We start from the raw sequence: 14619 nt of genomic DNA, 5'->3' as shown, positions 1-14619 counted from the left end.
TACCCTGCTTATTTAACTTCTATGCAGAGTACATCATGAGAAACACTGAACTGGAAGAAGCACAAGCTGGAATCAACATTGCTGGGAGAAATATCAATAACCTCAGATATGCAGATGACACCACTCTTATGGCAAAAAGTGAAGAGGAACTAAAAAGCCTCTTGATGAAAGTGAAAGAGGAGAGTGAAAAGGTTGGCTTAAAGCTCAACATTCAGAAAACGAAGATCATGGCATCCAGTCCCATCACTTCATGGCAAATAGATGGGGAAACAGTGGAAACAATGTCAGACTTTATTTTTCTGGGCTCCAAAATCACAGCAGATGGTGATTGCAGCCATGAAATTAAAAAACACTTACTCCTTGGAAAGGAAAGTTATGACCAACCTAGAGCGCATATTGAAAAACAGAGACATTACTTTGCCAACAAATGTCCATCTAGTCAAGGCTATGGTTTTTCCAGTAGTCATGTATGGATGTGAGAGTTGGACTGTGAAGAAGGCTGAGCACTGAAGAATTGATGCTTTTGAACTGTGGTGTTGGAGAAGACTCTTGAGAGTCCCATGGACTGCAAGGAGATCCAACCAGTCCATTCTGAAGGAGATAAGCCCTGGGATTTCTTTGGAAGGAATGATGCTAAAACTGAAACTCCAGTACTTTGGCCACCTCCTGCGAAGAGTTGACTCATTGGAAAAGACTTTGATGCTGGGAGGGATTGGGGGCAGGAGGAGAAGGGGATGACAGAGGATGAGATGGCTGGATGCATCACCGACTCGATGGACATGAGTCTGAGTGAACTCCAGGAGTTGGTGATGTTCAGGGAGGACTGGCGTGCTGCAATTCATGGGGTCACAAAAAGTCGGACACGACTGAGCTACTGAACTGAACTGAACTGAGAACTAGTTTGCTAAAATTCTTTTAAGGACTTTTTTGTCTATGTTCACAATATACATCTGAGGCAAGAGGTAGATCTGCCCCCAGCCCCAGGGTGGCTAATTTGAATTCATTCCCTATGGACAGAAATTCCAAAACATCAGTAGCAGAACAATTGAGAGAGGAGGCTGGAACCTGACCAGATAAAAGATAAGAGACCACATATTTCTCACTCTTGAAGTCAGAAAAACTTTCTCAACTAGAGAGTTTCTTGGAGGTCAAAGTGGGAGTGAGGTCAAAGCTACTCATAGGCCATCTTGGTTGAGAGACACACATGCACATATGGGAGGATCCTGAGATATACCAAATACAGGCTAATCAAATTGATTAGCCAAAGGAAACTCAACAGAAATGCCCCATAAAAGTGGTTCAAGCTACCACAAAGGCATGATTCTCTGAGTCCACCTGCGTGTCTACCCACACATACTATACTCTTTTCCTTCTAGTAAGCACTTTGCCTGTTTCACTACTTTCCATCTTTGTGGGAATTTTTTTCTGCAGGGCCAAGGCCTTGTCAGTGGCCACAAGTCTAGGAGCATGGATTCAGCTCTCTCACTGCTACAACCTGACCTCAATCCCTGGCCAGAACCAAAACCCTGCTTTAAGCTGCTGTAGGCCAAGGCCATCCAAGATCTCATTGATTTGTGATTTTCTTCTTCTATAATACCTCTATTGGGTTTTGATGTTAGGATTATTCTGGCTCCACAAAACAAGTTATAAAATGTTCCCTCCTCCTCTAGTTTTTGAGAGAGTTTCTTAAAGTTTTATAGAATTCACTGCAGCACGCCCAGCTTCCCTCTCCTTCACTGTTTCCCAGAGGTTGCTCAAACTCATGTCCATTGAGTCGGTGATTGAGGGCGGAGGAGAAGGGGATGACAGGATGAGATGGTTGGATGGCAGCACCGACTCAGTGGACATGCTGCAGTCCATGGGGTCACAAAGAGTCAGACATGGCTGAGCAACTGAACAACAAAATTAACTCGTGCCAATTTTGGTAACTGGTATCTTTCAAATAATTTGCCTATTTCATTTAAAATGTCAAGTTTCCTGGCACGTTAGTTCATAATACTGTCTTTTTACTCTGTTGATATTTGTAGGGTATGCAGTGATGTCTCTTCTTTCACATCAGTGTGTGTTTATGCTCAGTTGCTCAGTCATGTCCAACTCTTTGCAGTCCCATGGACTGCAGCCCACCAGGCTCCTGTGTCCATGGAAGTTTCCAGGCAAGTGTACTGGCGTGGGTTGCCACTTCCTACTCCAGGGCATCGTCCTGACCCAGGGATCAAATCTGTGTCTCTTGCATCTCCTCCACTTACAGGTAGATTCTTTACCACTAGTGCCACCTCATATTAATAATTTGTGCTTAATCTGTTTTTTAATCATCTAAAAGAATATTTATCAATTTTATTGGTTTGTCAAAGATATAATTTTGTTTTATTGGTTTTTTGGTATTATCGGTTCTTTTTGTATTTCATTGTTTTCCATTATTTCATTTTGTATTCCATTATTTCCTTTGTTCTGTTTCTTTGAGATTACCTTGCTCTTCTTTATCTAGCTTCTCAAGATGGAAGCTTAGATGACTGATTTTAAATTTTTATCTTTTCCTATATAGCCATTTAAAAATATAAACTTCCTTCTATGGCGGCTCAGGTGGCAAAGAATCAGCCTGCAATGCAGGAGATCCGGGTTCAGTCCCTGGGTCGAGAAGATCCCCTGGAGAAGAGAATGACTACCCACTCCAGTATTCTTGCCTGGAAAATTCCATGGACAGAGGAGCTGGCAGGCTACAGTCCATGGACTGTAGCCTACCAGCTCCTCTGTCCATGGGGTTACAAAGAGTCAGACGTGACTGAGCAACTAACACTTTCACTTTTCATATAGCCATTTAAAGATATAAATTTTCTTCTAAGGACTGCTTTAGCTGTATCACACAAATTTTTTTTAATTTTATTTTTACTTTATTTTACTTTACAATACTGTATTGGTTTTGCCATACATTGACATGAATCCACCACGGGTGTATACAAGCTCCCAATCCTGAATCCCCCTCCCACCTCCCACCATTTTTATATATTCTAATTTCCCTTGTGATTTCTTCCTTTACATTTCAGTTGTTGAACAGTATGTTGCTGTAATTAATAATACTGTATCGAATACTTGAAAGTTGCTAAGAGAGTAGATATTAAAAATTCTCCTGGGGACTCCCTGGTGATCCAATGGTTAAGAATCTGCCTTGCAATGCAAGGGACACCAGTTTGATCCCTGGTTCAGGGAGATACACATGCTGTGGAGCAACCAAGCACAAGTGCTCCAACTACTGAGTCTATGCTCTGGAGCCCACAAGTCACAACTACTGAGCCCACGCACTGCAGCTACTGCAGCCTTAGTGACTAAGACCCCGTGGTCCCCGCAAGAGAAGCCACCACAAGCAGAAGCCCAGGCACCACAATGAAGAGCGACCGCTGCTCACCACAACTAGAGAAAGTCCACAACAAAGAACCAGAGCAGCCAAAGTCAAAGAAAGAAAGAAAGAGAATTAATTGTAATAAGTAAATAAATAAAAGTTCTCATGACACAAAAAAATTTTGCAATTGTGTTTGGTGATGGATATTAACTAGATTACCATGGTGATCATTTTGCTATATATTCAAATGTCAAATTATTATGTTGTACACCTGAAACTAATAGAATGCTATATGCCAATTATATCTCAATTTTTTAAAGTATGTTGCTTAAATTCTCAATACTTAGAGCTGTTTCTAGATATCTTAACGCTATTGATTTGTTAATTTACATTCCCTGTGGTCAAAGAAAGTGTATCTTTTATATTGTATATCCAATAACATAGATTTATAATTACTTATTATGCTTTTGTAATTTAAGTTCTATTCCAACTTTGAACGTGATTTACATGCCTACATTACAATACTGTAGGATTCTATGTTTGTCCATATATTTACCTTTACCAGAGTGTTTTATACTTTGGAATGGTTTTGTATTGCTATTTATCATCCTTTTGTGTCATCTTGAAGGACATTTTTCAGTATTTCTTGTAGGGCAGGTCTAGTGGTAATGAATTTCTTCAGTTTTTGTTTATCTGGGGAAATCTTAATTTCTCCATTTTTGAAGCACATTTTTGCTGGATACAGTATTCTGGTTGGCAGGTTTTTTCTTTTAACACTTGAAATATTTCATCCCATTTCCTCTGTCCTGCAAGGTTTCTGCTGAGAAATTGAATGATAATCTAGTAAGAGCCCCCTTGTAGTGACAAGTCACTTTCCTCAAACTAGTTTTAAGATACTCTCTTCGTGACTTTTGACAGCTTGATTATAGTGTATTTTAATGTAGGTCTCTTTAGTTTGATCCTACTGGAGTTTTTTGAGCTTCTTGAAGTTGTATGTCCAAATCCCTCCTCAGATCTCGAAAGGTTTCATCTATTATTTCTTCAAATATGCTCTCTGCCCCTTTCTCTCTTTTTCCTCCTTCTGTGACTCCCGGAATACATATGTTTCTCTGTATGATGGCATCCCATGAGGCTCTCTTCATGTTTCTTCTCTCCTTTTTCTCTCAGCTCCTCTGCCCCAGTAGTTTCAAAAATCCTAAATTTGCTGAATCATTCCTCTGCCTGGTAAAGTCTGCTGTTGATGCCCTATATTACATTAGTCAATCCAGTTATTACATTTTTCAGTTGCAGAATTTTCATTTGGTTTTTCTTCTTTATATATATTTTTTTAATTTTGAAAGTATGATACTCATTTATAAGAGACATGGAAAATACAGAACAAGGTTATATATAGTTCCACTATATATTACAATTATTTTTTAAGTAGATAAATCAGGATTTTTAGTTGAAGTTTCAATATCAAACTCTCAAAAATTAATAGAATGAATATACAGAGAAGTAGGAGGATATATTAGACCTGAAAAGCACTATGACTAATTCAGCATAATTAAGATTTATACAATTTTCACACAATAGTAGGATACGAATTCTATTCATGTTCCCATAGCCTATAAACTAGTAGACACTGAAACATATCCAGGGACATAAAACAAGATGAAAAAATTTCATTGTCTAAAGGTATTGAAATCATGCACAGTCCATTCTCTTATCACAGTGGAACTAAGTTAGAAATCAATATAAAAATATATCTGAAAATAACCCACATATTTTCAAGTGCAATGTGACATTTACCAAGAGAGAATTTCGACTTAGCCATCAAAAGCCTCCGTAAAGTTAGACTGAGAAAAGCACAGAGGGTGACTGCAGAGAAGAAAGCATTTAAATGAGAAATTAATAATAAATTAATATTAAAGATACTTTACCATAAAGGTGGTATCATCTGCGTTTCTGAGGTATTTGATATTTCTCCCAGCAATCTTTATTCCAGTTTGTGCTTCATCCAGCCCAGCATTTCTCATGATGTACTCTGCATAGAAGTTAAATAAGCAGGGTGACAATAAACAGCCTTGATGTACTCCTTTCCCTATTTGGAACCAGTCTGTTGTTTCATGCCCAGTTCTAACTGTTGCTTCTTGACCTCCATACAGATTTTTCAGGAGGCAGGTCAGGTGGTCTAGTATTCCCATCTCTTTCAGAATTTTCCACAGTTTGTTGTGATCCACACAGTCAAAGGCTTTGGCATAGTCAATAAAGCAAAAGTAGATATTTTTCTAGAACTCTCTTGCTTTTTTGATGATCCAGTGGATGTTGGCAATTTGATCTCTGGTTCCTCTGTCTTTTCTAAATCCAGCTTGAACATCTGGAAGTTCACGGTTCATGTACTATTGAAGCCTTGCTTGGAGAATTTTGAGCATTACTTTGCTAACCTGTGCTGCTGCTGCTACTGCTAAGTTGCTTCAGTCGTGTCCGACTCTGTACAACCCCATAGATGGCAGCCCACCAGGCTCCCCCGTCCCTGGGATTCTCCAGGCAAGAATACTGGAGTGGGTTGTCATTTCCTTCTCCAATGCTTGAAAGTGAAAAGTGAAAGTGAAGTCCCTCATTCGTGTACAATTCTTGGCGACCCCATGGGCTGCAATCCACCAGGCTCCTCCACCCATGGGATTTTCCAGGCAAGAGTACTGGAGTGGTTTGCCGTTGAGATGAGTGCAATTGTGCAGTAGTTTGAACATTCTTTGGCACTGACTTTCTTTGGGGTTGGAATGAAAAGTGATCTTTTCCAGTCCTGTGGCCACTGCTGAGTTTTCCAAATTTGTTGACATATTGAGTGCAGCACTTTCACAGCATCATCTTTTAGGATTTGAAATAGCTCAGCTGGAATTCCATCACCTCCACTAGCTATATGAAGAAGACATACAGATGGCTAACAAACACCTGAAAAGATGCTCAACACTGCTCATTATTAGAGTAATGCAAATCAAAACTACAATGAGACATCACCTCACACCGGTCAGAATGGCCACCATCAAAAATCTACAAACAATAAATGCTGGAGAGAGTGTGAAGAAAATGGAACCCTCTTACACTGTTGGTGGGAGTATAAATTGATACGGCTACTATGGAAGACGATATGGAGATTCCTTGAAAAACTAGGAATAAAACCACCATATGACCCAGCAATCCCAATCCTAGGCATATATCCTGAGGAAACCAAAATTGAAAAAGACACACGTACCCCAATGTTCATTTCAGCACTATTTACAATAGCTAGAACATGGAAGCATCCTAGATGTCCACTGACAGATGAATGGATAAAGAAGTTGTGGCACATATATACAATGGAATATTACTTAGCCATAAAAAGGAATGCATTTGAGTCAGTTCTAAAGAGGTGCTTGAACCTAGAACCTATTATACAGAGTGAAGTAAGTCAGAAAGAGAAAGAGAAATATCATATACCAACACATACATTTGGAATCTAGAAAGATGGTACTGAGGAAATTATTTGCTGGGCAACAATGGAGACACAGACATAGAGAACAGACTCATGGACACGGTGGGGAGAGGGGAGGAGTGGGTGAGATGTACAGAGACAGTAACATGGGAACTTACATGACCATGTGTAAAATTGATAGCCAGTGGGAATTTGCTGTATGCCTCAGAGAACTCAAACAGGGGCTCTATATCAACCTAGAGAGGTGGGATGGGGAGGGAGGTGGGAGGGAGGCTCAGGAGGGAAGGGACATGGGTGTACTTATGGTTGATTCTTATTGATGTTTGACAGACAAAAATGAAATTCTTTAAAGCAATTATCCTTTAATTAAATAAATTTAAGATAATATACATATGTATTTTAAATTAAAATAAGAAAAATCACATTGTAAAAATAAATAAATAAAGTGGCCAAAATAAAGAAGAAAAGAAAAGAAAATCTTCCAGAAAGGGGAAAAAAAAAAACTCTGTAAAACAATTATCATTCTATTAAAAATAAATTAATTAAAAAACAAGGGATTCCCTGGTAGTCTGTCCAGTGGTTAAGACTCCAGTTCCCAATACAGGGGCCCTGGGTTTGATCCTTGGTCAGGGAATTAAATCCCACATGCTGCAACTAAGAACTGGCACAGCCAAATAAATAAAATTTTTTTAAATCACTAAGATAATAAATTTTCTAGACTTTTAGCAGTAATAATAGATGTCAAAATACAAGGAATTATATCAAAGTTTTGAATGAATATATGTTAGAAATCAGGCATTTGCTTCATACTAAGTCAAACAAGTAGAATCAAAATGTCATAAACTTTTTTAACTAGGCAAAAATTCATAAATTTTCTAAATGGTTCTTCCTTACAATTTCTCTTTGTTGATATTCGTGTTTTGTTCATGTATCATTTTCCTGATTTCATTTTAATTGTCTCTCTGTGTTCTCTTTTAATTCATGAACATCTTATGATAATTATTTTGAATTCTTTGTCTGTTCGTTCATATATTGTCATTTCTTTAGGGTTGGTTTCTGGAGTTTTAATCTGTTCCTTTAAATAGGCGATATTTTTCTGTTTCTTTGTGTGTGTTGTTTTCTGTTAGGACTTCAGCATTTGAAAATTCAGCTACCTCTCTTAGTTTCTGTGGTCTGGTGTCCTCAGGGAAACCTCAGGTCTGGTTTCCTTGGGCTTCCCTGGTGGCTCAGAGGGTAAAGCGTCTGCCTGCAATGGGGGAGACCCGAGTTCGATTCCTGGGTCGGGAAGATCCCCTGGAGAAGGAAATGGCAATCCATTCCAGCACTCTTGCCTAGAAAATCCCATGGACGGAGGAGCCTGATAGGCTACAGTCCATGGGGTCGCAAAGAGTCAGACACGACTGAGCGACTTCATTTTCACTTTCACTTTCCTCAGGGAGGACTTTCTCCAATCAGCTGGAGAATCTGGAGACCTCTGAAGCCTTTTCTGGGGATGCAACCTCTTTGGACACGTGTCATCTCCTAATTCAGAAGTTTACCAATTCTCCGTAAGATCTCCTCTTTGTGTCTGCAATACTCTACAGTTTCTCTGACACTGTAGAAAGTTGCGGTACTGGAGTTCCACCTAGTGTCCATCTGTGGCACTGCAAACTGGTGCTAGACCAAGCCACCTTGATCGCCTCTGTTCTCGATGACCCGCAACCTGGTGTCCCGTTCCTCTCAGCGCTTAGACTCAGATAAGACAGAAACAAGTCCCTTGGCAGCACCACAAAAACTCAGAATATTGGATATACATTTCACTTCATTCCTTCCCAAGGAAGAATTCAGGAGTTAGAAGTTTCCTTAATTATGCCAGGCCAAGCTGAGGGAAAGTGCGCTGGTGAATGAATGTAAAGAATCTTCCTGCCCGGCTTCATGCTTACATTGGTAGCAGAAATTTTTTTCTCTCTCTCCCTCTTTCTCTCTTTTTTTAAACACAAAATTTCCTTTACCACTTTCAGGCCAAAAATAGAAGTATGTATTTTCTTTTACCCCTGTTTCAGGCCTACTGGCCCCAAAAGATGAGAAACAACAGTTTGTACCCATTTTTAGGAATGGGCACATCTAAATGGCATAACCTTTCAAATCTGAGGATTTCACTTTCACAAAATTACAAATGGCTTATTTCTACAGACATCCACAATTTCTACAGACATCCACAATATAAGAAATGAGGAATGGAAGATACATTTCTTCATAACCATTTGGAGAGCAGTTTGGTGCCACTCTCCCCAGACTCAGGGCAATTTTGTCTCCAGCTGTGACTGAAAGCCTGCCATTTAGTCTCATGGAACCACCAGGAGGAGAGCTGAGGAAGGATGTTTTACCCATTTAACAAACCTTAGGAGTACCAGGGTCTCCCATCCCATTGGAGCCTGCCACGTGTTAATGAAGTAAAGCGCTGGATTGTCCCTGTTTACACTGTTTCAGTTTGCCATTTTATTGAAAGAGGAAGAGGACAGCCAGTTAGCAGCTGAAGCTGAAAGAAGAATCTGAACTCCCAAAATCTAACAGGAAGATCTCTCTCCCAGGAATTTCTTAACTGGATTCTAGATTTCTCACAGAGGCAATTGGTTCATATGTTGTTAAATCCTTGTCTCCAGGGGTGAAGGAGTTTCTGAGGTTTCCTGTTAGGCCATCTTGCTAATGTCTTTTATTGCCTCATTTTTCTCTGCTGAATGGTCACGTTTCTCTGCTTCTTTGCATTTCTAATAATTGTTTTATTAGATGCTGGACATTAAGGGTGTTCTGTTATTGAGTATCTGAATTGTATTGCCTTCCTTTAATGAGTTTTGGCTTTGTACTGCTGGACAGTGAGGATACTTAAGGTTCAGTTTAATCTTTTGAGATTTGTTTTTATGTTTTGTTAGAGCAGGTCAGTTGCACTCACTTCACATACTACCAACATTATGCTCAAAATCCTTCAAGCTAGGCTTCAGCAGTACGTGAACCGAGAACTTTCAAATGTATAAGCTGAATTTAGAAAAGGCAGAGGAATCAGAGATCAAACTGCCAACATTCACTGGATCATGGAGAAAGTAAGAGAGTTCCAGAAAAACATCTACTTCTGCTTCATTGACTATGCTGAAGTCTTAGACTATGTGGATCACAACAAACTGTGGAAAATTCTTAGAGATGGGAAAACCAGACCACCTTACCTATCTCCTGAGAAACCCGTATGCAGGTCAAGAAGCAACAGTTAGAACCGAATGTGGAACAACAGACTGGTTCAAACTTGGGAAAGGGGTATGACAAGACTGTATATTGTCACCTTGCTTATTTAATTTATATGCAAAATACTGGATGAATCACAAGTTGGAATCAAGATTGCTGGGAGAAATAACTTCAGATATGCAGATAATACCATTCTAATAGCAGAAAGTGAAGAGGAATTAAAGAGTCTCTTGATGAGGATGAAAGAGGAGACAGAAAAAGCTGGCTCAACATTTTAAAAAATTAAAAATTCAACTTAACATAAAAAACAAACCTCAGATCATGGCCTCTGGTCCCATCACTCACTTCATGGCAAATAGAAGGGGAAAAAGTGGAAACAGGAAAAGACTTTATTTTCTTGGTCTCCAAAAAAGATGTTGACTGCAGCCAAAAAATGAAAAGATGCTTGCTCTTTGGAAGAAAAGCTATGACAAACCTAAACAGCGTATTAAAAAGCAGAGATATCACTTTGCCAGCAAAGGTCCACTTAGTCGAAGCTATGGTTTTTTCAGTAGTCATGTATGGATGTGAGAGTTGGACTATAAAGAAAGCTGACCACCAAATAATTGATGCTTTTGAACTGTGGTGTTGGAGAAGACTCTTGAGAGTCCCTTGGACTGCAAGGAGATCCAACCAGTCCATCCTAAAGGAAATCAGTCCTGAATATTCATTGAAAGGACTGATGTTGAAGCTGAAACTCCAATATTTGGCCACCTGATGCAAAGAACTGACTCATTTGAAAAGATCCCAATGCTGGGAAAGATTGAAGGCAGGAGGAGAAGGGGACAACAGAGGATGAGATGGTTGGATGGCATCACCAACTCGATGGACATGAGTTTGAGCAAGCTCCAGTAGTTGGTGATGGACAGGGAGGCCTGGCATGCTGCAGTCCATGAGGTCACAAAGAGTCAGACACGACCAAGCGACTGAACTGAACCCCTGAGAGAAGGGAAATGATTGAAGTGAACTATGACCACCATGACTTTCTGCCTTTCCAGACTCAAGATCAAAGAAGGGGCAAGGCATGATTATCTCACTGAGTTGAAGAGCCAGAGATCAGCATTTGGGAAAGCAGAAATTGTCTGAATTTGTAGGCAGAAGAGGAGGGAGACATGCAGAAAAAGAATTCTAGAAACCTGTATATGGATAGCCACAAGAGTTTAGCTGAGTATTATTAAGTATAGATTGAGTAACTACTGGAATTCATACAGAGTTGGAGATATTTAAGGTCCAATCAACCAGAGTGGAGACATCTTATTGAAAACTGGGAGCATTCAATAGAACCTCAGAAAGATTACACTTTAGAAATAGGATAAAATTAGTCCAAGAATAAAGATTAAATCTTTTTTTCTTTGCATTTTATTTTTTAATTTATTTATTTTAATTGGAGGCTAATTACTTCTTTACCTGCTCTGTTGTTTTTCAGTCTTGAAGTCATGTCTAACTCTTTGTGACCCCACAGACTGCAATACACCAGGCTGTGTCCTCCACCATCTCCAAGAGTTGGCTCAAATTCATGTCCACTGAGTCAGTGATGCTATCTAGACATCTCATCCTGCCATCCCCTTCTCCTTTTGCCCTCAGTATTTCCCAGCATCAGGATCTTTCCCAAAGACTAGGTTTTTCACATCAGGTGGCCAAAGTATTGGCGCTTCAGCTTCAGCATCAGTCCTTCCAACAAATATTCAGGATTGATCTTCTTTCTAATATGCTTTTTAATATGCTGTCTAGGTTGGCCATAGCTTTTCTTCCAAGGAGCAAGCATCTTTTAATTTCATGGCTGCAGTCACCATCTGCAGTGATTTTGGAGCCCAGAAAAATAGTCTCTTACTGTTTCTCTCAGAGGTTACACTCCTGTGTTAGGTTTCCCAATAGCTATTAACAGACACTTCACATATTGTGTCAATTATGTAATTGTTTACATTAGGAGTGCTAACCTGGTGCCAGTCTACTCCTTAATAGGTAGAAGCTGAAGACCCAACCTCATTGTTAGCTTTCTGAAGTCTTCCAGTTCAGTTCAGTTCAGTAGCACAGTTGTGTCCAACTCTTTGCAACCCCATGAATCTCAGCACGCCAGGCCTCCCTGTCCATCACCAACTCCTGGAGTTCAGTCAGACTCACGTCCATCGAGTCAGTGATGCCATCCAGCCATCTCATCCTCTGTCGCCCCCTTCTCCTCCTGCCCCCAATCCCTCCCAATGAGTCAACTCTTCTCATGAGGTGGCCAAAGTACTGGAGTTTCAGCTTTAGCATCATTCCTTCCAAAGAAATCCCAGGGCTGATCTCCTTCAGAATGGATTGGTTGGATCTCCTTGCAGTCCAAGGGACTCTCAAGAGTCTTCTCCAACACCACAGTTCAAAAGCATCAATTCGAGGAAGTGACTTGGCCTCAGCAACTTTGCTCCCAAAGCCTTTTTCCTTTGATCTAGCTGAGACTGCTCTTCTAAGAGGAGCCCCCCAGACTCAGAGAGAACCCCCCACCTGCCATCGGAGGCTGAGAAGGCTCTGGAAGCTTTTCCTGGTTCTTGTCTGTTCCCCAGAGATTCTGAAGCCCCTCCATGAATCCTCGGAAGAAGGTGGACCTCAAGCTCATCATCATTGGAGCCCTGGGTGTTGGAAAGACCTCCCTCCTGCACCGATATGTGCATCAGACGTTTTACGAAGACTATCAGACCACACTGGGGGCCAGCATCCTCTCCAAGATTATTATACTGGATGACACAACCTTGAAGCTACAGATCTGGGACACAGGTGGCCAGGAGCGATTCCGCTCCATGGTGTCTACATTCTACAAAGGCTCTGATGGCTGTGTCCTGGCTTTTGACGTCACTGACCCGGAGTCCTTCGAAGCCCTGGAAACCTGGTGGGGTGATGTTCTGGCCAAAACCATTCCGATGGAGCAGTCCTACCCCATGGTGGTGCTGGGGAACAAGATCGATCTGGCAGACGGGCAGGTACCGTCGGCTCATCCCTCCATTCACCAAACATGTGAGGACCAGCTACATGCCAGGCGCTGGGCTAAGTCCCACACAGATAGAGCTGAAGCAGGCATAGTCCTTACCTTAAGAATTTCACAGTCTAATAATGGATGCATTTTAAAGATAATTATGGTGCAATATGGTAAATCATGAGCAATCATAGAGAACACCTTGGGGACCACAGTGAAATGGCATCTATCTACTGAAATCCTGGGTATAGAAAGGGCTTCCTAGAGGGAGTGGGTTCCAGGCTGAAGAAACAACATGAGCAAACATAAGAAATAGCATCATGATATGAGCTGAGAACCGAAGGCAATTCTGTCTAGAGACAGGGAATGGAAGAATAAAGGCCTAAGAAGTAGGCACGTGGGATTTGAATTAACCTGTAGAATAGAATTTTTTTTTTAGTAGAATATTAGTTCTACCCAAGGTCAGATAGGGAGTCTGTACTTACGAATCCTTGAGTCTTCAAATATTCTGAGAAAATAGTAATATGTATTTTTATTAGCTTAAGCATATTCTACATCCTCTGGCTAACCACTTAACAAATGATCTGCCTGCTCCGTGACGGCAGTGACCACATTTATGTAGGTATTTACTTATTGCAGTGGCATTGAGTCAAGCTCTGTTCATCGTTGCCTACTAATAAGAAAAGAGTAAAAGTAATTTAATTTATAAAAGATGTTCTTGTGCCAAACAAAACCCAAAAGACACCACAAAGAGTGTTTGAACAAGTTGTCTTAGTGTTTCAAATAGAGACAATAAATGGGGAACTGAATCATCAAAAAAAAAAAAAAAGCATCAATTCTTCAGTGCTCAGCCTTCTTCACAGTCCAACTCTAACATCCATACATGACCACAGGAAAAACCATAGCCTTGACTAGACGGACCTTAGTTGGCAAAGTAATGTCTCTGCTTTTGAATATGCTATCTGAAGTCTTTACTGTCCTTTAAATTCTAGTTCATATTCCACCTTACCCTTTCATTTCCCTACTCCTTTCTCTATAATTTCAGTAAACTGTAGCTCTTTTGTGTCAGTTATCCCATTCCATATTGTACCATAGTTATCTACAGGAAAATTCTATGTCTTGACCATCCCATAATGCCCTACATGTTGTAGGGTTCAAAAATACATTTGTTAAATGAGATACCCCAAAATATATTGTCTTCTTATCAGTAGAAGACACGACTGAGTGACTTCACTTTCACTTTTCACTTTCATGCATTAGAGAAGGAAATGGCAACCCACTCCAGTGTTCTTACCTGGAGAATCCCAGAGACAGGGAAGCCTGGTGGGCTGCCATCTATGGGGTCACACAGAGTCGGACATGACTGAAGCGACTTAGCAGCAGCAGCAGTTATCAGTAGAAACACAAAGGATAAATAACATTCCCACTTAGTGGAAGGTTGGGATATATATGGTGTATATATGGTGTATATATACACACATATATATGGTTTATATATAGACACAAAGCTCCAATGAAAAAACAGTTAAGCAAATGGTGTTGTATCTATTATATGTAATGAATATTATATGATTGTTTTAAATGAAGCAATATAAAATGTTTACAATAAAATGTTAGGTGAAATACTAGGAT

General features: G+C 40.2%; 1 protein-coding gene across 1 annotated transcript; it reads left to right on the top strand.

Moving 5' to 3' along the window:
• Nucleotides 1–12419: 12419 nt before the first annotated feature.
• Nucleotides 12420–13171, top strand: LOC120861229 (ras-related protein Rab-7b-like). Its single transcript, XM_040236866.1, has one exon. The coding sequence runs from the start codon at nt 12599–12601 to the stop codon at nt 13169–13171; it is 573 nt and encodes a 190-aa protein (XP_040092800.1). The 5' UTR covers nt 12420–12598.
• The last annotated feature ends 1448 nt before the right edge of the window (nt 13172–14619 follow it).

Source organism: Oryx dammah, unplaced genomic scaffold (assembly GCF_014754425.2).
Source record: "Oryx dammah isolate SB20612 unplaced genomic scaffold, SCBI_Odam_1.1 HiC_scaffold_11232, whole genome shotgun sequence".
Lineage (NCBI taxonomy): Eukaryota > Metazoa > Chordata > Mammalia > Artiodactyla > Bovidae > Oryx > Oryx dammah.
This window is presented reverse-complemented; position numbering and strand designations above follow the sequence as displayed.